This window comes from Monodon monoceros, unplaced genomic scaffold, assembly GCF_005190385.1.
Source record: "Monodon monoceros isolate NGI ecotype Baffin Bay Population unplaced genomic scaffold, NGI_Narwhal_1 Super_Scaffold_20, whole genome shotgun sequence".
NCBI lineage: Eukaryota > Metazoa > Chordata > Mammalia > Artiodactyla > Monodontidae > Monodon > Monodon monoceros.
The window spans coordinates 31,672,946-31,699,785 of record NW_021703777.1 but is presented as its reverse complement, the minus strand read 5'-3'; the positions used below and the strand labels follow the sequence as shown (position 1 = coordinate 31,699,785).

The 26,840-nt window shown below is 36.9% G+C and overlaps 1 protein-coding gene across 7 annotated transcripts in view; it reads right to left on the bottom strand.

The window, feature by feature from the left end:
• Positions 1-26,840, bottom strand: part of ARFIP1 (ADP ribosylation factor interacting protein 1) — a 128,175-nt gene that overhangs the window by 10,884 nt on the left and 90,451 nt on the right. For all 7 annotated transcript variants that reach the window (XM_029235340.1, XM_029235342.1, XM_029235341.1 and 4 more), the window contains one exon: positions 18,217-18,391. In XM_029235340.1, the coding sequence (XP_029091173.1) occupies positions 18,217-18,391 (175 nt within the window). The remainder of the gene's footprint in view (positions 1-18,216; positions 18,392-26,840) is intronic.

Genomic DNA, 26,840 nt, shown 5'->3' with positions numbered 1-26,840 from the left:
AAGTCCAGGACCAGATGGCTTCACAGGTGAATTCTATCAAACATTTTTTGGAAGAGTTTGAGAAGGATGGGTGTTAGCTCTTCTCTAAATGTTTGATAGAATTCACCTGTGAAGCCATCTGGTCCTGGACTTTTGTTTGTTGGAAGATTTTTAATCACAGTTTCAATTTCATTACTTGTGATTGGTCTGTTCATATTTTCTATTTCCTCCTGGTTCAGTCTTGGAAGGCTATACCTTTCTAAGAATTTGTCCATTTCTTACACATTGTCCATTTTATTGGCACAGAGTTGCTTATAGTAGTCTCTTAGGATGCTTTGTATTTCTACAGTGTCTGTTGTTACTTTTCCTTTTTCATTTCTAATTCTCTTGATTTGAGCCCTCTCCCTCTTTTTCTTGATGAGTCTGTCTAATGGTTTATCAATTTTGTTTATCTTCTCAAAGAACCAGCTTTTAGTTTTATTCGTCTTTGCTATTTTTTCCTTGCTTCTATTTCATTTATTTCTGCTCTGATCTTTATGATTTCTTTTCTTCTGCTCACTTTGGGTTTTGTCTGTTCTTCTTTCTCTAGTTCCTTTAAGTGTAAGGTTAAACTGTTTATTTGAGATTTTTCTTGTTTCTTGAGGTAGGCTTGTATTGCTATAAATTTCCCTCTGAAAACTGGTTTTGCTGCATCCCATAGGTTTTGGGTCATCGTGTTTTTGTCGTCATTTGTCTCTAGGTATTTTTTGATCTCCTCTTTGATTTCTTCAGTGATCTCTTGGTTACTTAGTAATGTACTGTTTAGTCTCCATGTGTTTGTGTTTTTACGTTTTTTTCGTTGTAATTGATTTCTAATCTCATAGCGTTGTGGTCAGAAAAGATGCCTGACATGATGTCAATTTTCTTGAATTTACTGAGACTTGATTTGTGACCCAAAATGTGATCTATCCTGGAGAATGTTCCATGTGCACTTGAGAAGAAAGTGTAATCTGCTGTTTTGGGATGGAATGTCCTATAAATATCAATCAAATCTATCTGGTCTATTGTGTCATTTCAAGCTTGTGTTTCATTACTAATTTTCTGTTTGGATGATCTGTCCCTTGGTGTAAGTGAGATGTTCAAGTCCCCCACTATTACTGTGTTGCTGTCGATTTCCTCTTTTATAGCAGTTAGCAGTTGCCTTACGTATTGAGGTGCTCCTATGTTGGGTGCATATATATTTATAATTGTTGTATCTTCTTCTTGGATTGATCCCTTGATCATTAGGTGGTGTCCTTCCTTGTCTCTTGTAACATTCTTTATCTTAAAGTCTATTTTATCTGATATAAGTATTGCTACTCCAGCTTTCTTTTCATTTCCATTTGCATGGAATATCTTTTTCCATCTCCTCATTTTCAGTCTGTATGTGTCCCTAGGTCTGAAGTGGGTCTCTAGTAGACAGCATATATATGGGTCTTGCTTTTGTATCCATTCAGCAAGCCTGTGTCTTTTGGTTGGAGCATTTAATCCATTCACGTTAAAGGTAATAATTGATATGTATGTTCCTATGACCATTTTTTAAATTGTTTTGGGTTTGTTTTTATAGGTCCTTTTCGTCTCTTGTGCTTCCCACTTAGAGAAGTTCCTTTAGCATTTGTTGTAGAGCTGGTTTGGTGGTGCTGAATTCTCTTAGCTTTTGCTTGTTTGTAAAGCTTTTGATTTCTCCGTTTAATCTGAATGAGATCCTTGCCGGGTAGAGTAATCTTGGTTGTAAGTTCTTCCATTTCATCACTTTAAATATATCATGCCACTCCCTTCTGGCTTGTAGAGTTTCTGCTGAAATCAGCTGTTAACCTTATGGGAGTTCCCTGTATGTTTTTTGTCATTTTTCCCTTGTTGCTTTCAATAATTTTTCTTTGTCTTTAATTTTTGTCAGTTGGATTACTATGTGTCTTGGTGTGTTTCTCTTTGGATTTATCCTGCCTGGGACTCTCTGCACTTCCTGGACTTGGGGGCTATTTCCTTTCCCATGTTAGGGAAGTTTTCAACTATAATCTCTTCAAATATTTTCCCAGGTCCTTTCTCTCTCTCTTCTCCTTCTGGGACCCCTATAATGTGAGTGTTGTTACGTTTAATGTTGTCCCAGAGGTCTCTTAGGCTGTCTTCATTTCTGTTCATTCTTGTTGTTTATTCTCTTCTGCAGCAGTGAATTCTACCATTCTGTCTTCCAGGTCACTTATCTGTTCTTCTGCTTCAGTTATTCTGCTACTGACTCCTTCTAGTTTATTTTTCGTTTCAGTTATTGTATTGCTCATCTCTGTTTGTTTGCTCTTTAATTCTTCTAGGTCTTTGCTAAACATTTCTTGCATCTCCTCGATCTTTGCCTCCATTCTTTTTCCGAGGTCCTGGATCATCTTCACTATCATTATTCTGAATTCTTTTTCTGGAAGGTTTCCTATCTCCACTTCACTTAGTTTTTTTTTCTGGGGTTTTATCTTGTTCCTTCATCTGGTATGTAGCCCTCTGCCTTTTCATCTTTTCTATCTTTCTGTGAATGTGGTTTTAGTTCCATAGGCTGCAGGATTGTAGTTCTTCTTGCTTCTGCTGTCTGCGGCTATCTAAGAGGCTTGTGCAAGTTTCCTCCCTATTCTGAGTTTTGCTTATCATCCCTATTGGTTTTTCCTTTGTAAGAAATTATATATATATATATAATATATATATATATATTATATATATATATAATTGGTTTTTCCTTTGTAAAAAATTATATATATATATATATATATATAATATAGGCTGTGTTTGGTCCCATGGCATGTTATCTAGTTTCTCCTATTGGGAGAAAATATGAGCAAAACATATCTGGCAAAGAACCTGATGCTAGAATATACAAAAAATTCTTACAAATGAATAAGGAAATGACAAACCCAACGAAAAAATGGGGAAAAAATCTGAACAGGCATTTCACCAAAGAAAATATACAGATGGCGAATAAGCACATGAAATGACCAACAACTTTATTTATTAGGGAAATTCCAATTTAAACCACAATGAGGTCTACTACACATCCACCAGAATGGCTAAAATGAAAGGTTAACCATACCTTATTGGTGAGGATGTGGAGCAAATTGGTCTCTCATATACTATTGGTGGAAATGTCAAATGGTACAACCATCTTGGAAAAGTTTGCCAGTTTCTTAAAAAGTTAAACATGCACCTACTATTCCCATGTGTATGTATACACACAATCCAGCTATTCCACAGCTAGGTACTGACCTGAGAGGAATGCATTACATATATTGTTTTGTGTGTATACCAAATACTTTTTTAAAAAGAAAGAAAGAAAAAAGGAAAATAATGAAGCTTCATGACTTGTTTCAAATGTAGTATAAAAAATAAAGACTATAAATGAGTAGATAGATTTAAAAAAGAAACTAAATTAGAAAGTTTCAAATAATCTTTCTAGTTTCTAATTCTCCCTAAAGCCATAAGTCAGTTCTGTTTATAATTGAGACTTTCACCTTTGCTTGTAGATTCTAAAAGTAATACACCTCAGAGAATTCAAGGAAAACTCCTATCTGGCCCTAAAATATGATGTTACAATCCTTACAAACTGGTATGTGATGCATTTTGATTCTTTGGAAAGCACACGTAAGTAAAATTTCCTTCCCTAAAATGCCATTTTCCTGAATAGGAACAAAGCAAATCTACCACAAATAAACCATTTATTAATTTTCTATTTTCTATGTCCATTAAGTAGATAACCTTTTTCTTTGCCTGTCTCTTATTAACTGCAGAAGGAGGCTGATATAGTTGAAGGAGAATGATTCAGGAAAACTGGGCTCAACTCCCATTTCTGCCTCAAGTTAACCATATGAACTCTCTTCACTTGCATAATGAAGAAACTGAGAGTAAGATAATTTTTATGGTTCCTTTCTACTAAAACTTTCTGAGAAAATTGCTTTCTAAATAGAGGTACACATATATTTGGAAACTCAAGTGGCTCTCAAAAAGCCGTTCTGTTGAAAGGCTTTCTTTCAGTAGAAAAACATTATTTCTATTTATTTTTAAGGACAGAAACTGGCACTTCTATTAGAGATGTATTAAATTTAGCTGAACGTTTATGTACCAGTTTATAAACACTCTTCCCTGTTATTGAGTTATTTTTTAAGGTTTTCATGGTAGTAACCTACTTGAGTCACACAGTAATTTTCCACCTACTAGTATTATTTGGCCTTTCTTGTTTTCCAATTTCAGATGACCCTTGGCTCCTGGAGCAACAGAGCAACTAAAGGGCTTCTGTATTTTTCGTATGAAATTCTAATAATTTTTAGAAATAGGTTCTAACTAATTACTCCTTTTCGGACCACAAAAAATTTTTGACTTGAATTTTAACTCCCAGTGTTTTAGAACTTGGAGAAGACAAGGACCTCCCTGGTGTTGCAGTGGTTAAGAGTCCACACTCCCAGTGCAGGGGGCCCGGGTTCAATCCCTGGTCAGGAAACTAGATCCCACATGCATGCTGCAACTAGGAGTTCATATGTCACAACTAAGGAGCCCATGAACTGCAACTAAGGAGCCCACCTGCCACAACTAAGACCCGATGCAACCAAATAAATAAATAAAATATTAAAAAAAAAAAGAATTGGAGAAGACAGTAAAAGAGCACAGGATTTGATTCACGTACTGAACTGCAGAGAGCTGTTATAAGAAAGTTAGAGCATCAGAAAGTGGGAAGGGAATCAGCCAATTTCTAGCTAACCCTACTGCTGTCAACACAAGTCAGAGTCCCCACCCCCGACAGTCGACAAACCTAACACAGAGACACACTTCTTGTAGCTGAGGGAAGCTTGGGAGCCCACCACCCAAGCCTCAAAACGGGGCCATTAGCTGTATTTAAAATGGTCCCCCACTACCCAGTGAAACTTAATCCATGGGAAATAAAGGAAAGAGGATGCTTTTTAGGACTGAATTCTAGTTTTCACAACAAAATAATACAATACCCATTTTCACAAAAACATTCGCTTGGTAACTGTGAGAAGGTTGATGTGTAAAAGCCTTTTAAAGTATCAGCACTTCAGATAAGTTCCTGGAAAAAAGAGAGCCTCTGGGGAGTCACAGCTTTTCAATTATAATTATGGAAATAAAATATAAAAAATTTCATTGTCACTTCAATCTCAGAAGCTGTTTCATACCAAAACAGACAACTTATCTCATTTTTCTATTAGCACTGATTATGTAAGTGTTATCCTAGTACGAGTTTTAGTTCTGGTAGTAGTCTTCAAAATCAGATGCAAATTTAAATAACAATGGTAAGTTGACTCTTTTATCTAATCAAACCATTAGTAAGTAAAAAATAAAGGTAAATTAAAATAAACTAATAAATCAGTTCTCAACAGGAGTATACTTTCTAAATTAAATGAATTAAAAACTTAGAATATTTTGCTTTTCTAATTATCTTTTTTCTCTTAAAAATTTTTTTTTCTATTTTTTTACTCTATTATTACTTTTGGCCGTGCCACGTGGCATGCAGAACTTCCCTGCCCAGGGATCAAACCCACACCCCCTGCATTGGAAGCACGGAGTCTCAACCACTGGACCACCAGGGAAGTCCAATCTCCACTTATTTTTGACTAATTTTAATTTGCACTAGGGTCTGTACTCATATAATGTATTCAGTGCAGCTCTGACTGATAGGCTACAAAGAATCTTCAGAATGCTTTGGTTATTAAGTAAATACAAATCATTACCAATAGAGGAAAAATTAAGAAACATTATAAAAGCAGTTGCAATACAATTTTAAAGATAATTTTTGCAACCTTGGTAATGATATTGTGCTGTTGTCACTATATATAATAAGCAGTTTTAACAAGACTTAAAAGTATTATTTTAAGTATACGGCTTGTCTATCAGGTTCACTTTACTAGGCTATCTGGCTTTTTTCTAAAGATCAGTCTGGCAGGGCTTCCCTGGTGGCGCAGTGGTTAAGAATCCGCCTGCTAATGCAGGCGACATGGGTTTGAGCCCTGGTCTGGGAAGATCCCACATGCCGTGAAGCAGCTAAGCCCGTGCGCCACAACTACTGAGCCTGCGCTCTAGAGCCCGTGACCCACAACTACTGAAGCCTGTGCACCTTGAGCCCGTGCTCCGCAACAAGAGAAGCCACCGCCATGAGAAGCCCGCACATTGCAACGAAGAGTAGCCCCCGCTCGCCACAACTAGAGAAAGCACGCACACAGCAACGAAGACCCAACACAGCCAAAAATAAAAGTAAATAAAATAAATTAAAAAAAAGAAAAAAGATCAGTCTGGGAAAGATTCTGGTTTCTCAACTAGAACTGGCTTGAGGAGAGAGATGAAGAACATAAGGTGGGGGGAAAAAGGTCAAACCCTGCTTTTAGGAGAAGGGGCAAAAAGCCGAAATGTTGGAGGAAATATTTTAGGGTCATTACACTTTTTCAATTTACTTCTATATTTATGCTATGAAATCATGAGAAGTGATAAGCATACAGTATCAAAGAAACAGCCAAGCATTTTTGGTAGACTATTCTTTGATATGGTGGGTGACACTAACTTTTGTGAAGCATTTTCTGTGTGACAGGTAATATGTTACCCTTACATCTTACATCTTCTATTCTCTCCATGTTATCATTAAAAAAAAACAAAACAGACTCAGAAAGTTAAGTAACTCACCTAAGTTTTAGACAGGTAGGAAGCAGATAGGCTGGATTTGGGAAACAGGAATGTTTATTCCAAGACTGGTCCATGTTCTTTCACCTATTCTAACCTGCCTCTATTCTACATTTTAGAAAGCTTTTAAACAAAGTTTGAAACAAACAAAAGAAGGTATAACAGATCAGTTAAAGGAAGGGTAGAAATGTAGAAAAGATATATCTAAACCTCCTTCCTATTTTGTCTCTAGTCCTGAAGTTGCATTTAAACAGCCTCAGGACAAGGATCTAATGCAAGGGTTGGAACAGATAAAAGCTAATTCTTTCTAAAATTATGAAGAATAATGCAATATTAAACTTTCATATAATAAAAAACTTTCATATAATCTTTCCATAATTACAGAGCAGGAAAAAAAATCTACATTGAGCTATTTATGTATGTTATCTCCTAACTTTAAAAAGGTTTAAAGTGGTTATAAGGATAAATAAAACATGACAGAAAAGCAGATTTAAAATAGGAGAAGACAGAGGTAATATTTCCTGTGGTGAGATGATGACAGATTTGACCAACTTTGAAAACCTAACATCAGAAACAGAGTAATTTAGAAATATACTAAATCACTGTGAACTCAATTACTAAGAACTTTCATAAAGACCTACCAAACAATGAGCAACCCAGATCAGACACAAGCAAAACCACTATAGCAACATCTGGTGAATGACCGAAAATATATCATACAATACTTTAACTGTTAAAGGGCAAAACAAACTTCAGCACTGACTACTGACACACAGAGACAAGCTGAGGTTTTAAACAGAAACTGGGTAAGAGAAATTTAAGAGCAGAACTGATAGATGATGTCAAGTGGATCACACTGAAAACTTTCTCCTGCTGATACAGCATGTATCAACAGAAGATAAATACCACTTAAAAGTTATTGACTAAAAAACTTAAAGTGTTATTTCATAGGCATCAAAACCATAAAAAAGTACTTTATTTCTACCAAATGAACTTTTTTCCAAATCAAATTTAGATTACATACCTTTTTATCAGAGACACTGAAGTCATTTTTTTAAATGAGGTAATTTCTAGTTAAGCTATTAGTTTTAACATATTTACAATTGTTAAGTTCTTCAAAGTACTTATTGGCTCTTCCAGTAATTATATAAAATAGGGCTTTATATTAAGTGTACAAGAATACTGGGGCAGTACCTTGGCTTAAACATGAAAGGAAAAGCTGGAACAAAATCATTCTTTTTTTTTAAAAAATTAATTAATTAATTTATTTTTGGCTGTGTTGTGTCTTCCTCACGGTGCACGGGCTTCTCATTGGTGTGGCTTCTCTTGTTGCGGAGCACAGGCTCTAGGTACGCAGGCTTCAGTAGTTGTGGCCCATGGGCTCAGTAGTTGTGGCTCACGGGCTCTAGAACTCAGGCTCAGTAGTTGTGGTGCAGGGGCTTAGTTGCTCCGCGGCATGTGGGATCTTCCCAGGTCAGGGCTCGAACACATGTCCCTTGCATTGGAAGGCGAATTCTTAACCACTGCACCACCAGGGAAGCCCACAAAATCATTCTTTAGTAAGAAGTCTCCAACCACTGATATGTAAAGAATTAATTCCTTTCTTTACTCCCAACTATTTAAAAATGTATGATGATATGCTTTCTCTGCCCATCATTGATCTTTTTCCAGTAAGGAAGAAACCAGAAGAGTAACAGCAGGAATGTGTACCTGTCTTGGCCTTTTATTAGGTTTGTGAAGTATAATTTTATTACTTTGTAATAGCTTTGGAAATGCTTGTCATGAAAGCAGCTACCAGCTGAAAAAGAGAAGCACTATCAGAAATATGGGAGTGAGCACTGGGAAGGGAGTGAGAAAAAGGAAAGACAAACATGGAGGTGGAAGAATAGATTTTATTTTTCTGACTCACTGGGATGGTTTCAACAAATCACCGACAAGTGGGTTTTTTAAAAAAAAGCATCCTATGAGTTAAAAATGGCAGTTTTGTTTTGAAAAGAAGATAACTGATGAAACGCAGTCTGTAAACTCCAGTAACAGTGAGTCACAGCACTACGCCTTATCGTTTTTTATCCAACGGTACATTAAAATTCTCAACGCACAAGTTTTCCCACCCTAGCAAAAATGCCTGTTGGCGCTTCTGTTCTATGGCTTTTACCATGTTAGCTCACTCCCTGTCCTCACCCTTCCCTCCAAGAGTTCCAGGTTTAGATGTGACCAATATGGCTTCTGTTTTCCAACGTTATCTCCCATCTTTTCCCTCCAAGCCTTTCTTGGAGCAGCATTATAACATCATTTACTTAACTAAAAGCAGGGCTATGGAGTCAAACAGATCTAGATTTGAACCCTGGTCTGGCTGTGAGACTTTGGGCAAGTTACTTAGCCTCTCTGGACCTCAGCATCATCATCTGTACACTAGTATGATCACCTAGATCACAGATTATAGATATACATACAGATATTATATAAAATACTTACAGAAAGCCTCCTCTATATGCAGATTACTTAAAGGTCAGTCTCTATCAGTTCACTTACTGTAGGAAGGGAATGCCCTAAATATGTATCCATGGGGCTTACCTCTAGGAGAAGAAACAGACTAGCAGGCATTCACAGCACAGTATGATTTGTGCTTTAATTGGAGAAAGCCCTGGGCACTATTGTAATACACAGGGGAAGAAAGAATGAAACTCTGCTCGAGGAAATATTAAGTAGCAGAAATCATTCAAGTTAGCATCTGAACTCCTAGTTTAAAATTAATTTAGGTCCAGAAGAGTAGTTAAGGAACTGGGTATTTCCTTTCATTAATGAGGTGACCCAGTTCTCACTGGCCTTTGGACACTGGGCAACAGGAACTTACAGATAAACCAATGGCCAATTCAAATTCATCTTTACATTCACAAAATAGTTTTCTTTCAGAAGTATGGTTCTGTTATTTTATCTTGGAAAGCTAACTTTTTTTTCCTCTTATACAGCTTACAAAATTCTCATCCCATGCACCTAACAGCTGTTTATAAACTTAATGGAAAAGCTTTACTAAAATGTTATTATAAAACCATTATTTTTCCTAAAAAAAATCTATAAGCAGCAATACTGTTCTGCTTTAAGAATAGATCAGAAAATATAACAAAAGTTTACAAATCATTGAAACATATGATCCAGGATTTCTTGCAGACTTTTTTTCTGACCTCCTTCTGCCAGTGCTCGTGTTCCTCATTCTGTCTGGCCCTGCTCAAGTCACACTGCCACCCAGCCCAGCAAGTACTTTTAGCCCACACTAAGGTTTTCTTCATCAAATTCTAGGTTTCTTCTTCCTCATGCTTTACTCAGCATTTTGTATAGAATAGATTTTACTAAATGTTCTCCATTAGACTGTAAGTTGCTTGTCAGCAAGCTTGTCATAATACCATTATACAGTATTTCTTTAGAAGTAGGCATTACAAATAGCCCAAAGCAAGCTATTTGTAATGCCTAATTACATATATATATATGTAATTAAGCATATATATATATATAGTCAACAGGAAAGCACTGAGTCATTACTGAAAGGACTTCAAGGAAAGGTGAAAAAGAACAATGCAAAGTCAAGTTCTTAAACACTGCTGGTATCGTCTGAGATTTTACTCAGAGATACTAATTAAAGGGCTTACTTTTAAGTAAATTGCAGAGACTGTAACTACTAGGAGCTAAAAAAAGTGCAGTAATGCCACCGCCACCAAAACCAATGTGGAGTATCAGTGATCTGTTCAAATCTCACACTGGTTGCTTACTTAAAAACTCACCTTTATCACAAAACCTGGCAAACTGACTTGGGTGATACCCAAGGCCGGCAAAATAAGTGAAATGTGGATCTGAGGCATACACAGTACCAACCATCTAACAGAATAGAGACATTGCAGTAGTAATGGTCAAGAAGTTAATTTTTTTGCGGGGGGGCGGCTGCATCGTGCAGCTTGTGGGATCTTAGTTCCCCAACCAGGGATTGAATCCAGGCCCCCTGCAGTGGAAGCATGGAGTCCTAACCACTGGACCACCAGGGGATTCCCAAGAAGTAAATTTTAATAAGTGAATCCTATACACTCAAAGTGAAAGGACTGAACAATCCTCTCCCCTATAAGATAAAAAACAGAAAAATGAACCTATCCTCCAAATGAGTTGGTCACTTATGACCAAAAGGGGTCAGAAAACACAAGTACTTTAAATATAATTGCCAAGAAACAGAACCAAGTCAAACATATAAAAACAGCAACTCATGATCATACAGCTATCCCTCTGGAAGGCTTTTAAATCTATTGTACAAAACACCTTTCTTTCACAAAAACTGCATGCTGGAAATTGTAGCACAACCGACAGAGAGACTGTATGAACTGGTCAGCTGGGTGTGCTCTCTCCTGCATTCACCAGTTGAGAACTGCAAATTACCAACCGACTCTGGATAGATATGGCTTGGTTGATGTTAATTTCAAAATCAACCCACAACTCACAATTCTTTTTGGTTGCATGATTCATATAAAGATCGTTAACTTCTGCCTCTTTCATAAAGAGAGAAAGGAGACAGTGCAAATCACAGTCAAATTTTTCCTGCTCCATGTGTGTTTAGAAAGTTTTAAAGGGACCTGGAAGTCAAACCACTAAGAACAGCAAACATGGCAGCATACAAGAAAATATTTTCTGCATTAATGGAAGGCACTATCACATCATTTCTAATCTGTCACTTAAGATGAAACTGTTTTTTTATTCTTTCCAACACAGAATCAATCATTTGATTTTAAGCTAAGAGGAAAATTATAGGTTATATAAATATGTATATTAAGCTATGCTTGAAAAATAGAAATCGGGACTTTCCTGGTGGCGCAGTAGATAAGACTCTGCACTTCCAGTGCAGGGGGAATGGGATCAATTCCTGGTCAGGGAACTAGATCCCACATGCATGCCGCAACTAAGAGTTTGCATGCCACAACTAAGGAGCCCATGTGCCACAACGAAGGAGCTGGTGAGCCACAACTAAGGAGCCTGCCTGCTGCAACTAAGACCTGGTGCAACCAAATAAATAAATAAATATTAAAAAAAAAAAAGAAAAACAGAAATCCAGTTGAGTCTTTTTGAAAACAGAAGGTATACTATTTTAAAAACAAACATTTTCTATCTATACCTATTTTCCTTTCTTTTAAAAATCAAATTTTATTCTTTGAATAGGTAGGATCAAAATTGAAAGGACACAAAAAGCATATAATGAGAAGTCTCATTTTCAGTCCTGTCTCCAAATACTCTGTTCCCCTTATAGGTAAAAAATTTTAATTAGTTAATTCCTTTGGTTTTGCTTTATGCAAACACAAGAAAATATGATTATACATTCTTATTTCCTTCCTTTCTCACAGAAAAGGTTCTGTACCATATACACTGCTTTGCACCTTGCTCTTTCCATTTAATAGTATGTTCTGAGGATCTTTCTATCAATTGCATCCCTATTCTTTTTTTTTTTTAACAGCTGAAAAGTATTCTGTTGCATAAATGAACCACCGTTGATTCGACTAGGCCTTACTGCTGAACTGTTTCAGTTGTTTCTAATCTTTTGATATTACAAGTGACACTGCGATGAATAACCTTGTACATAGGTCTTTTCATTCTTGTGTAGGCCTGATCTACCGGTCCAGCTTCATACAGAGCTACTCTCCCCCATTCTCCTCATACTCTGGCCTCACTGACCTTCAACTGGCTTTTGCAAATTCTATTCCTTCCTCCACACACCTTTGGTAACTCCTCTCCATCCCTTTGGATCCTCAGCTCCAATGTCACTTTCTCTACCACATCAAGCCAAGTCCCCTTTGTATATTCACAAGACCCCTCTATTTTCCCTTCACAGCACTGATCATGGTTTGTATTTCTGTAATTATTTGTTTAATGTCTATTTCTCTTACTTGACCAAAAGCTCTATGACAACAAGGCCATTATATTTCTATTACTTAACCCTGTGACTGACATATGAAAAACAATTAATGAATATTTGCTGAATAAAGGAATAAAATGTCAAAGGTGCCAATTACATCAATCTGTTCTTAGTATTTTACACGTATTTCTGTTTTACCTTGTAAGTATCTCTTGAAACCTTCAGTTCATTCCACTTCCACTAACACTAATCCAAGCTCCCATTATCTCTTGTCTAAACTCCTATATTCACTCTTAGGTTCTACTAAAATCTATGCACCATTTTTAAAACCTGTCATTTGCCGGGACTTCCCTGGTGGCGCAGTGGTTAAGATTCCACGCTCCCAATGCAGGGGGCCCAGGATCGATCCCTTGTCAGGGAACTAGATCCCACATGCATACCGCAACTAAGAGTTCACATGCTGCAACTAAGGAGCCCACCTGCCGCAACTAAGACCCAGTGCAACCAAATAAATATTAAAACAAAACCAAAAACAGACCCATCATTTGCCAAGAATTCTCTCAGTGGCTTCCCACTGATATTCAAATAAATTTTCCCTAACATGGCCTATAAGGCCTGCATCGTCTGGCCGTTTACCTCCCACACCCTACCATTTCTGCCAGAAATACTCTTTGCTTCTCACTTTATCTGGTTAATGTTCTACATCACATGGAAGCCTGAGCCTGAGCACTCACTGGTCACAGCCAAAATTTTACATTTATATTTTGGTGTGATTTGATCAGTGTTGTTTCTTTTACTAGGCTATAAATTCTAAGGGTTGAATTTTTTTAACTTTTGCTCACTGGGCATCACCAATATCCAGAACATTTCCTGGTACACAGTATAATACTTGATAAATGTCTGTTAAATGAATGAAAAAAAGAACAATAACATGAGATTATATCAAATTACATGATTAAATACACTGAGGAATTAAGTGTGGAAGTAGAGTTGCAGGACTAAGGGACTGTTTCACAGGATCCAAATGTAGGTAATCATATTTGGCACGGTGTTGAGGTTGTTTACTGTATTTACACATCTCAATCCATAAATGTTTATTTTTTATTTAGAACCGGGTGCTTTTACCTATAGAAATTAATTTCACTTGACTTATGAGCAAATACCAAGAATACTGTTTATGCCTACAGTTACAGAAATGAAGATGACAGTACATCACTGGCATGACTATTTTAAAAATATCAAGAGTAAAAAGTTAGGGTCCTTTTCTTTTGACAATAGGGAAAAAGAGATTTCAAGAATGTATCTGATTGTACATATTAAGTAACGATTAACATGTTTCTTAAAATCTGGCAACAGATATCCATTTTTAAATTCAGAGGCTCATATTTTTTCTTCTCAAAGAGAAGAATACCTTTGCTCTCCAAGCTTTTCTAAACATTTACAGCATATTGTTATAAAAATGTACTAGGCTTTGGGTATTTCCCATTACAGTACATATTTGTATAAAGTCACTGGGTAACCACAACTACATATATAGCTGTCTCACATTATGTGAGTATGTTTACTTTGTTCTGTGTTTTTTTTTTTTTTAAATTGAAGTATAGTTGATTTACAATGTGTTTTGTGTTCCCACGAAGTCTACAAAGCACCAGAAATGACTATTTTCTCTCTTGACTATGTTTTCTATTTTCTAGCTTCTGTTTTGTTTTGAACCTTCAAAGGTACAATAAAAAGGTAAATAAACTGCCTTAAGTCAGAAAATAGCTCAAGTTACAATATTTAAAGGTCTAGAAGAAAAGAAATATTGATGAAAGGAGAAACGTTAGAAGAGCCTAATCAACTGTGTCCTTACTGTTATGCAACCCAGTGTTGTTTAGTAAACGAGGAAGAGAATATCAGAGGGTTGTTTAGGTTAAAGGTAAACACAATATATCAGGAGGGTGGGGGGTAGGGCTGGGGGCTGGATAGAGTATAGATTGTAAACAGTAGAAGAATTCAAGTTTTTCCATTAAGGGGAAATGACAAACATGGATATGTGCACATATCTCTCAGCATTAATGCATGCACATACACACCCCGGTATACACATAGGTATTTTACACACCTATTCCCGTTGTTTTGCCAGAGAGAAGGAAGGTTAGACTAAGTACATATAAACACCTCAATTTTCTAAGATAATAGTAAAGAATCCATCTCCCAGTCACTCTCAAAACTTTTTAAAGTTCAAAAATAAACAAAATAAACAAAAATAAACCAAAAAAACCAAAAAATAAACAAAAATAAAAAATAAACAAAAAAAATAAACAAAAATATTCTCACAATGTTTGGCCACTAAAATTTATAACGAGTCACAGTCTGAGTGACTATTTTACTTCTGCACTGTTCTAGCTGTTTGGTTATCTGGTCTCGCATTTTGCAAGAGAAGTGTCGCTATGGTAGGACACTCCAAAAGCCAGGATATGAGAACCAAAAGAACCCCTCCCCTGGCACCCCCCCACCCTCAAAAAAAGCTGCAAAAACAACTTTAGAAAAAAACAGTAGCTTTCAGGACATCATCAAATTACAAAATAGCATACTCATCGATGTTTCAGATAACTTACATTTAAAAAAAATTTAATATACAATATTTAAGAAATAGAAAGAGTATATTATATTTTGGTAAAATTCAAGTGCTAAGTAGATTACCTGACAATTGTGTATAAAGGAAATGCTAAGGTACAAATTCAGTTGTAGTTCAACAAGAGAGGAAAACCCCCAATTTGAGGCATTTCAAACTGTCAAGAAAGCAAACAGGAATGACAGGCAATTCCTAGGCCTAAAGGCTTGCTTTTTCCTCCCTTTGTTAGAGCTATAAAAGAAGAGAAAAGGGTAAAAGTTGCTCAACAACAATAATAAAAAACAAAGAAAAATTTTCTCATGGATCTAAGTCTTCACCCAAATTATAGCTGTTTATTGCTTAAAATAACAGAGATGAAAAACATTATCTTTTTACAGTTTTAAAGAATTAAACACAAAAGATAAAAAGATCAGAGTTTCTTTCAGATTTTAGTTTAGACATAGCTGATTAATGATTACTGAGTTGAAACTGAAACTCAGCTTGATGACAACTGCGGAAAACCCCAAACAAAGAATATCTCTAGGCTCTCTAAGAACATAAAATCCTTGAGAATAAAGGCAATTTTTTTTATTTTATAGTAAGGAAGGTTGAAAGAAGAGAAGCTGTGACAATGACAACACTATTCTCAAAGTAATGACTTCTAAACCTTTATCTCTGGAACCCTGACTTTGTTCATCCAAACTGCAAACCCACATCATAAACTTCCTACCAATTGTTTCCATGTGAATATCTTGTTGTCATTTCAAACTAAATACTGGGTTAAATAGAACAAGTTCCCAACCTTCGTCCCTAAGCTTCAGGCCAAACCAGCTTCCTATGTTGATTTCCTAATTCCTGTCATGCAGCCTTGAAACCGCTGCTCTTTCCTTTCTCTGCTAATGCAGTGAACCTAGTCGAGACCCTTACTACGGTGCCTGAAGAGTGTTTTTAAGTCATAATTTTCTGTTACTCCCAACTTTAAAAATTCTTCAATGCCAATAAGATAAAACTGGATATGAGAGCCACCTGACTGATATGTACAATTTACAGAGATGACCTGGCTGGTCTCTTCTTTCCTCACTTCTCAGTGTGTCTCCTGAGTATGAAGGCTGTTATGAGGATTAAGTGAGAGAATATAAATAAAATGCCTAGTAACTGACAAATAACTGCCTTCCCTGATTCATGTCTAAATCTGGAGATCTACTGCCAAGTTTCAAAAACAGTTACATAGTAAGAGAAGCAGCAGTCACACAGACATTATTTATCTTTGTATAATTTGCTTATTTTTATTTACTCTGGCAAGAACCATATAAACATAGATGGTTTAGGGATACTAATTCTTTCAAAATGTTTCTCTCCTTTTTATAAAAGCAATGTAACTTTTCATTGAAAATGTCTAAAATACAGAAAAATACATAGAAAACAAAATTACCCATAATCTCACTATCCAGAGAATAGCACACAATAAATACCAATAGATTCCAATAGACCACAATTACCATTTTAAACATTTCCTAAAATAATTTTCTCTATTAGCAGAGGTCCTGAACCCCCAAATTAGACAAATTCCTTTCTTTCCATTCAAATTAGCTTTAGGTAGAGCCCATAAAATGCCAGCATATTTCATTTAGCACCACACTGTACCATGCTGATTCTAGGGGAGTATGTAAAAAATATTTTTATTTAAAATATATGTCTATATCTAAGTATTGACATATTCCTATCCTTCAAAATATTAAACCAAATGACTGAAATGAATGCCATCTCACGTGCTCAGCTAATGAACGCTAAAAGGCTCACTGTGCTCTTGTCTGAATGGTGCTGGGCAAGCTGTCTCATGACTCCGCTGAGGTTTCCTTTACTGACACTATAATGGTTTCAGTGTAATGGAAAATCAGTACTTTTCATCCATTGTAGCTAACAAAACAAGTGTGTGATACTGCTGGCCTGAAGGAAATGTATGCAGCTCTTATGGTAGCCAGAAGAGTTTCTAAGGAAATGTTAAGGAAAACAAGAAGATATCAACAGACAGTTAGAACTGAAGAAAATTAATATTAAGACGATACCTGGAAGAAAGCAGAGCTGAAGGTCTATTATGACTTCAGAGGATGTGAGAAGCGCAGAAAGGGGACCACCAATGTGCAATGATGAGACCCCATCTCCAGAGGACTGATCTACACCTCCTCTGTACCTAGCTCACTACTGGCTCTTCCATTTTCAGAACTGCAATCCCCCTCCCCGAACTGGATATGCATGTAATGTTAAACATGGGAACCTGTCCTTCACTTAAACCAAAGCTCGGGAGCCTGTTATTACCTGAGTCTACCTCCAAGGAAAGCAGGTCCTTCTCAGATCTTACTGTTCTAGTCCTTGGATGTATTCATGTTACATGAAAATAATGTGTAAAATTGGTTTCCTGGCTTATTTATTCTAGGTTATGCTAACTGCAGCCCTCAACGGAACCTTTCAGTCATTCCTCATTTATTAATTACTGGGAAGAATGATGTTCCCTTCCTGAAATCTGTACCTACCATTAATAAAAATTTTTCAAAATATTCAGAACAGAATCTATCATTATGCAACTTTTTAAAGCACTTGATACTAACACCAATCTGAAGATCAACATCAAGTATTTTTTGCCAATTGTTACATGTTAAAGATGACTTTTATGACAGAAAAGTAAATATATTTTATGTACTTCTAAAAACTAAAACGCTGATTATAAATGGAATCCCATTTCCAACAATTCCAAAGCTGACCCTTCAACAACATAGCTTTGAACTGCATGGGTCCACATATATGTGAAGTTTTTTCAACAGTAAATACTACAGAATTGCATGATCTGTGGTTGGTTGAACCTGCAGATGTGGAAGCGCAGACTCCGGGGGACCCTGGATTCGGGGGGACCAACTGTGAGTTACATGTGGATTTTTGACTGTATGGAGGGTTGGCACCCCTAACCCCCAAGCTGTTCAAGGGTCAATTCTATAATGAAAGACAGTTAACAGAAACAAAAAACTTTCTATTTATCTCTCTTTAGGGTGACTTTAAAGTCCACAGAAAGATCTCAGAAGGTAAAGAATAAATTTACCTTATTTTCTTCTAGAAATTTCAACTTGATAGAAACATCGTTGCGCATTTTATCGTATTTTTCCTTATGTGCTTGGAACAAATGCTGTGATTGTTCAATCTTTGGCAGAGTGTTTGCATCACGTGGTCCAAGATTCAGTTCTTCCAAATCAGTACGATATGCATCATATTCAATTCTGGAAAGAAGAGAGTAAGTGAAGCACACTACAAAGACAGTGTGAAATAACTTCAGGACGTGAAGTGGAACTACATAATAGTTCCATATTATACATTAATATATAATAATTCTCATGCATATTTGACACCTTATGCTTTTTAAAAAATTTAATTTATTTATTTTTGGCTGCGTTGGGTCTTCCTTGCTATGCGCAGGCTTTCTCTAGTTGCGGCGACTGGGGCTACTCTTTGTTGAGGTGCGCAGGCTTCTCATTTCAGTGGCTTCTCTTGTGGGGAGCATGGGCTCTAGGTGAGCAGGCTCAGTAGTTGTGGCACGTGGGCTTAGCCGCTCTGTGGCATGTGGGATCTTTCTGGACCAGGGCTCGAACCCGTGTCCCCTGCATCGGCAGGCAGATTCCTAACCAATGCGCCACCAGGGAAGCCCACCTTACGCCTTTAAAATCAAGTATTTCTGGGCTTCCCTGGTGGCGCGGTGGTTGGGGGTCCGCCTGCCGATGCAGAGGACACGGGTTCGTGCCCCGGTCCGGGAGGATCCCACATGCCGCGGAGCGGCTAGGCCTGTGAGCCATGGCCACTGAGCCTGCACGTCCAGAGCCTGTGCTCCACAACGGGAGAGGCCACAGCAGCGAGAGACCCGCGTACCGCAAAAAAACAAAAATCAAGTACTTCTTTAGTAAAAAGAGCTATTAATATAAGCATGGTGGGAGGGGAGGGGAGGGGCTGCTTCTTAATCTCATTAACTATTCCTTTCCAAGAACAGTATTAACTGAAGAGTAAAATTTCCACAGTTTATTTATTTTTAAAATATTTATTTATTTATTTTTGGCTGCATTGGGTCTTAGTTGCGGCACATGGGATCTTTTGTTGTGGCTCACGGGCTCTTTGCTGCGGCGTGTGGGCTTCTCTCTAGTTGCGGCACACAGGCTCCAGAGCACAAAGGCTCAGTAGTTGCGGTGCGTGGGCTTAGTTGTCCCGCGGCACATTCGATCTTAGTTTCCTGACGAGGCATCAAACCCGGGTCCCCTGTATTGGAAGGTGGATTCTTAACCACGGGACCACCAGGGAAGTCCCTCCACAATTTAAAAAACCAGTTTAGGGACTTCCCTGGTGGTCCAGTGGTTAAGACTCTGTGCTTCCAATGTAGGGGGTGCCAGGTAAATCCCTGGTGGGGGAACTAAGATGCCACGTGCCATGAGGCTAAAAAAAATAAATAAAAACCAGTTCAAAAAACAGATGTTAAAACGTAATGCTAACAAGATCAGCGTAGTGATCAACCCCCCATGTGAATTGGTTAATATTGATAAGGCAAAGCAGGTGAGGATAGTAGACTTCTTCTTTTTTTTTTTTTTTTTAATTTTGGCTGTGTCGGGATAGTAGACTTTAGAATGACATAAACTAACTCGTAAAAGGGAGTTAACTGTGGGCTGGCGCTTCTTAAAGTATAGTCTAGGTCAGCAATGCACAACAGAAATATAATGCAAGCCACATATGTAACTTAAATATTCTAGCAGTCATGTTAAAATAATAAAAGTTAACTTCATCTGTTTAACAGTATATTTAATTTTACACAATATATCCAAAATATTATCTCTGCAACATATATCAATGCAAAAAAAATTGCTAATGAACTATTTTACTTTTGGGGGAGAGGGGGACTGAGTCTCTGAAATCCATTGTTTTTAAAAATATTAATTAATTAATTAAAAACTTTTAAATTTATTTTTTGGCTGCATTGGGTCTTCATTGCTGCGCGCGGGCTTTCTCTAGTTGCGGCGAGCGGGGGCTGCTCTTTGTTGAGGTGTGCGGGCTTCTCATTGCGGTGGCTTCTCTTGTTGTGGAGCACAGGCTCTAGGCACGAGGGCTTCAGTAGTTGTGACGTGCGGGCTCAGTAATTGTGGCTCGCGGGCTCTAGAGCTCAGGCTCAGTAGTTGTGGTGCATGGGCTTAGTTGCTCCGTGGCATGTGGGATCTTCCTGGACCAGGGCTCCAACCTGTGTCCCCTGCATTGGCAGGTGGATTCTTAACCACTGTGCCACCAGGGAAGTCCCCATTGTGTTTTAAGCTTCCATCACATCTCAATTCAGGCTAGCCACATTTCAAAATCCATAGACACATGTACCTAGTGACTACCGTATGGGAACTCTAGACGGATTTCCGTAACATTAGTATTTAGAATGTGACAGTGGCATCTACTACAGAGCACTTATCACCTTGTGCTCCCTGACATGCCTCTCCTAATACTCTCCCACCACTAACTGAAATAATTACCCCACCACCAACAAACCACAATCCCACAGCACGTTACAATACCTCTGTCAAAGCACCTGTGTAGGTATAGCATTACCTTGCTAATTAAACAGTGACTTATCTAGCAGTGTCAACTATTCAGTACTCAGCTAGGAAGAAGCAAAGTGATCTCTAATTTAGTCAAAATCAGCACCACAAATTTATGCCCTAAAACTAAAGCTCTTTATTAAAATATCTATAGTACAATTCATATCTCCTATTTCAGGAATTAATAACTTACTCTAGAATGTATATACGACTTGAGAAAGAACACATCAGTCCCTCACACCAAGCCTAATTTATTCTCAACTCGTGCTAAATTTAGTAACTTTATCTTTCAGGGTCAAAAGCATATCATTTATTTATTCATTGATACAATGATTCATTCAACAAACATTAAGTATTAACATTTTATGTTCCAGGCACTGTGCTAGAAAGGAAAACTATCTGCTCATCTTCATAGCTTATCTTCAAGAAGCTAACAGCCTAGAGGGAGAGAAGCTCTTAAACACAACAACAAAACGAGATAATGGATACTGCCATGGGGGAAGGAAGATAAGGTATGGTGGAAATCAAGAGGAAGAATTACTTAATCAGGTATCTGAAAAGGCATCTCAGAAGAGAATTAAAACAATTAAATTTCAAAGGATGGTAAGAGTTTATGAGGTGGATTGGGGCCGGGAGATTGGCAGGATATTTCAGGAAGAGAACAGCATGAACAAAGGCATAGATTTGTAAGATACCATGACACATTTGGGAAGTAATTCAATAATTTAGAACCTAAAGTTGGAATAAGATAACGAAAGGAATTAGTATCAGACAGGAAGGCAGGATTGAGATTAAGCAGGGCCATATTAAAGGGATCAGATTGACTCCAGTAGGACAAGTGACGGAAAGCCATGGAAGAACTTTGATCTAGAAAGTGACACATTCTATTCGCTCAGGATAGAAAGGTGACTCTAGTGGTAATATAAGGCATGGAGGATGGACCAGAGTAGAAGATTGAGAAATCAGAAGCAAGGAAACCAATTAGAAGACTGGGCAAAAGAGAAATGAGTCACTAAATCAGGAAGGATAATGGTAGTAAAGCTAAGGAGGAGGAGACAGTTACTAAAAATTTGGGAGGCAAGACTGACATGGGATAGCAAGTTAAATTCCATGGGTTCTATGGCCAAATTGCATGACCAGTCTGCCCTTCACCGGCTCTAATGTCTTGAGCTAGTTTTTTTTAGTCTCCTTCTGCTTCAGTTTTTCATCTACAAATGGAAATAATAATCTCCACAAAAAAATATATGTACAAAGTACTTGGGACACCTGCTAATAACTAATATGTTTAGAGGGCTTATTATTTCAGCCAAAGTAGAAGAGGGATGGCCTGAAGCAAACATACTAAAAACAGTAAAAAATGAGAGAGAAGTAGACAAAAATAAACAGTAATGTGTGGTGATTTAATGTGAAGACAAATATTCCTCATAGCCTCGGGTATACTTTTAAATAACAGCAATTAATTTAAACACAGTTATAATACTGACCTTATATCCTTTCATTTATATCCAGTTTGTAGATGGTGTCAAACTAAAACTTCCCCTAGGAGTTTATCTAACAGTGCTCATTAACACTAGGAAGAGAAGTATACTAAGTTTTCAAAATGCAACTCTTCACTTGAAGGTTGCCAGTCTGCCCTGAGTCCATACCAATAAAGTTAGTGATAGCTGGTTACTTTATGGCTTCTGTAAAACTTCTAGAGAACAGGTGTCCACATCTGAAAAGTTTTGACCACAATAGGCTCCCTTGTTGGTGCTGCTATGGAGAAGTGTTGAATGGGCTGTTATAAGATTTTCTATACACGAAGCACCAGACAGCTAGGAAATACTTGTACAATACATAATAGGGAGCATTAAAAGGCCACCCGGACATTTGCCTAAACTGCCACTTTTTGTGCTGATCAAATAGCTGACCCTTGCCCTAAAACTCAATAAATTCTGGTTTTGACAGAGAAGAAAATTCAGCTACTGAGAAACTTTTAATCTGGGATTCTTTTTCAGTGTTATCCCTCAGTAGACAATGTTTTAGTGTTACAACTAGTCAATGCCTCAGCTACTCCATAAATGTACAGAAAAGTTAACCACCAAGCTAAGCTTAATGAATAAAATCATATATTGCAATTTCAATAAAAGAGAATAAATTATGGGATGAGGTCATTACTGTTGTTGGTTTTTAAAGTACACACAGAGGTATTCTAAAGGTTTCCTGATAACCAGCTACCAAGTACATATAACCTGGTTTATAATTTTGCTCAAAAGTTTTAAACAAACCTATACATTGGATAAATTGAGATTTTATATCACATTGTACATTAAGTCAGATTCCTCATCATAAGACATGAAAATTATTTCTTATAATTAGATGTGAAAACTTGAGATTAGTCCAGTTCAGGCTTGAGGCCTAACGATCAAAAACAGAAGGTAAGGAGTCCATGGGTTTTCATTTTGGCTTTGAAATTGATTCCTGGGAGCAAACCATTTAACCTCTAGAGTCTTATTTTTCTCCTTTGCAAATTAAATATAAAATGTTTTCTGTACGAACAGTGACATCTAATATATTTGTCTTTCTTTAATATGGGTTAATATTTTTAAAAGCATGTTAGAAATTAAGGCTGAAGAGAAACATGACATACTTCAAATGAAATATATTTTATATTTTAAAATACCTAAAACTAAAAATAGTAGCTAAAATATATTTCAGGACAGGTGGACAATTACAAAGTCTATAGAAACTAGATTCATGTAGTTCTTAACCGGGAAGTGATAGGGGATACTTTCGGAACAAAAGAATTTTCATCTTCAAAAGCACATATTTAAAATCTTTTTAGACTAGAAAATAAGAATGCTTAAAATGATTAAAGAGGTAAAAGGGAAAACAAATTAGGATACTAAGAGTAAGGAATAGATAGATTTGGAAAAGAACCAGAGTTTACAGAAGTGAAAAATTTACATAATAAATGTATATACTTTGAAATAATGTATATACTTTGAAAAATACTGGCAATGCCCATGAAAGGATTTAAACAGAGACTGGAAAACCAATTACTGGGAACTGAAGCAAGTCCCACTGGAAGATACCTTATTGAGACATTCCTGCAATGTTATCGAGGGAAATCATATTGATAGATTTCTTCTGTTTCTTTGTTCCCACCTTCTGATTTTAATACAATGTTAGTAAATACTTCAAACAATAAAGAAAAATAAAAAACCAAGCCCAAATCCTAAATAAGGCACACAGATCCATCTGTGTCCTTCTCCCACCTGACAACCACAGCTATTTGTCTTGACCTTCCTATCCAAGTCATTAAGAATCTGACTGAGATCTGGTAAGAATCTGATTTAGTATGTTAATACTAAACTGAAAATTACAAACACAGCATAGGATAGAAGCATCTTCTCTTGTGCAAAGATCAAAAGTTAACCTTCCATAAAAAAAAAAATCCCATTTAAAATCACATCAAACAAAACAAACAAAACAAAATAAAACAAACCTAGCAATAAACCTAACCAAGGAGGTGAAAGACCTATATGCTAAGAACTATAAAACACTGATAAAGGAAATTGAAGGTGACTCACAGAAATGGAAAGATATCCCACACTCTTGGATTGGAAAAAATTAATATTATTAAAATTGCCATACTACCTAAAGCAATCTACAGATTTAATGAGATCACTATTCAAATTACCCATGACTTTTTTCACGGAAGTAGAACAAATAATCCTAAAATTTGTAGGGAACCACAAAAGACCCAGAACTGCCAAAGCAATCTGGAGGAAAAGGAACAAAGCAGGAGGCATAACCCTCCCAGACCTCTCAGATAATACTACAAAGCTACAGTAATCAAAACAGCATGGTACTGGCACAAAAATGGACATATAGATCAATGGACCAGAACAGAGAGCCCAGAAATAAACCCATACACCTATGGTCAATTAATCTTTGACAAAAGAGGCAAGAATATACAATGGAGAAAAGACAGTCTCTTCCGCAAGTGGTGTTGGGAAAGCTGGACAGCCGCATGTAAATCGATGAAGTTACAACACACCCTCACACCATACACAAAAACAAACTCAAAATGGCTTAAAGACTTAAGTATAAAACATGACACCTTATAACTCCTAGAAGAGAACATAGGTAAAACATTCTCTGACATCAAATGTAGCAATATTTTCTTAGATCAGTCTCCCAAGGCAATAGAAACAAAAGCAAAAATAAACAAATGGGACCTAATCAAACATAAGCTTTTGCACATCAAAGGAAACCATAAACAAAACGAAAAGACAATGTATGGACTGGGAGAAAATATTTGCTAACGATGTGACCAACAAGGATTTAATTCCCAAACTATACAAACAGCTCACACAACTCAATATCAAAAAAATAACCCAATCAAAAAATGGGAAGAAAACCTAAATAGACATTTCTCCAGAGAAGACATACAGACGGCCACTAGGCACATGAAAGGTTGCTCAACATCTCTAATTATTAGAGAAATGCAAATCAAAACTACAATGAGGTATCACCTCACACCAGTCAGAGTGACCATCATCAAAAAAAAGTCTACAAATAATAAATAAATGCTAGAGGGGGTCTGGAGAAAAGGGAACCATCCTACACTGTTGGTGGGACTGTAAATTGGTGCAGTCACTATGGAAAACAGTATGGAGGTACCTTAAAAAACAAAAAATAGAGTTACCATATGATCCAGCAATCCCACTCCTGGGCTCTTATCTGGAAAAGATGAAAACTCTAATTCAGAAAGATACATGCACCCCAATGTTCACAACAACACTACTTACAATAACCAAGACATGGAAGCAACCTAAGTGTTCACTGAGAGATGAGTGGATAAAGATGTGGTACATATATACAATGGAATACTACTCAGCCATAAAAAAGAATGAAATATTGCCATTTGTAGCAACATGGATGGACCTAGAGATTACCATACTAAGTGAACTAAGTCAGACAGAGAAAGACAAATACTACATGATATCACTTATTTGTGGAATCTAAAAAATAATACAAATGAACTTATTTACAACTCAGAAACAGACTCATACACATAGAAAACAAACTTTTGGTTACCAAAGGGGAAAGGGGGGAGGGATAACAGATACATACCACTATATATAAAATACATAAACAACAAGGATTTACTGTATAGCACAGGGAACTATATTCAGTATCTTGTAATAACCTATAAAGGAAAAGAATCTGAACAAGAATATATACATACCTGAATCATTTTGCTATACACAATACTGTAATACTGTAAATCAACTATAGTTCAATAGAAAAAAAAAAAGAGTTTCAGGAGAGTAAGGAGGGTGTGTGTAAAAAGGTAAGCTACAGACAGAACATGGTAGTAACTTTTTATAGCTTGAATTGGAATTGTATAAGTGTTTATAAGGTACAAAAATGTTTTCAGTAACTACCACCAATAAATTTTAAGAAAAAAAAAAAGTTAACTTTCCAAGTGGTTTGGGCTTTTAGCTATATAAAGCATAAGGACATATATATTTAAGAATAAGCACTCAATAGCAAAAAGACTAGATGAGTTTAGAGTTTTCATAGGCATTTCTCACATCATTAAACTACATCAAGAGGCCAAAAGTAAAGTTATATATCCAAAAGGTAAAGTTTGCACTATCTTCAACTATGCTATAAAAAGTATAACAGAAAATAAAGAAATCAAGTGTTCAGAGGAAAAAAACTCAAAGGGGACAGGAATGAGTGGGGGAAAAAAACTGGGCCTGGAATCAAAGTTGAAAAATGCTATCGTAGATCTGCTACTTTTTAGACATTTCTAAGTACCTATTAATATGCATTTTGTTTACCTAACAGGATGGTTATGAGATAGGGAAATTGTGTGTGTGTGTGTGTGTGTGTGTGTGTGTGTATAAAAAGATGTATGAGGCCTTCCCTGGTGGTGCAGTGGTTGAGAGTCCGCCTGCCGATGCACGGGACACGGGTTCGTGCCTCGGTCCGGGAAGATCCCACATGCCGCGGAGCGGCTGGGCCCGTGAGCCATGGCTGCTGAGCCTGCGAGTCCAGAGCCTGTGCTCCACAACAGGAGAGGCCACAACAGTGAGAGGCTCGCGTACCGCAAAAAAAA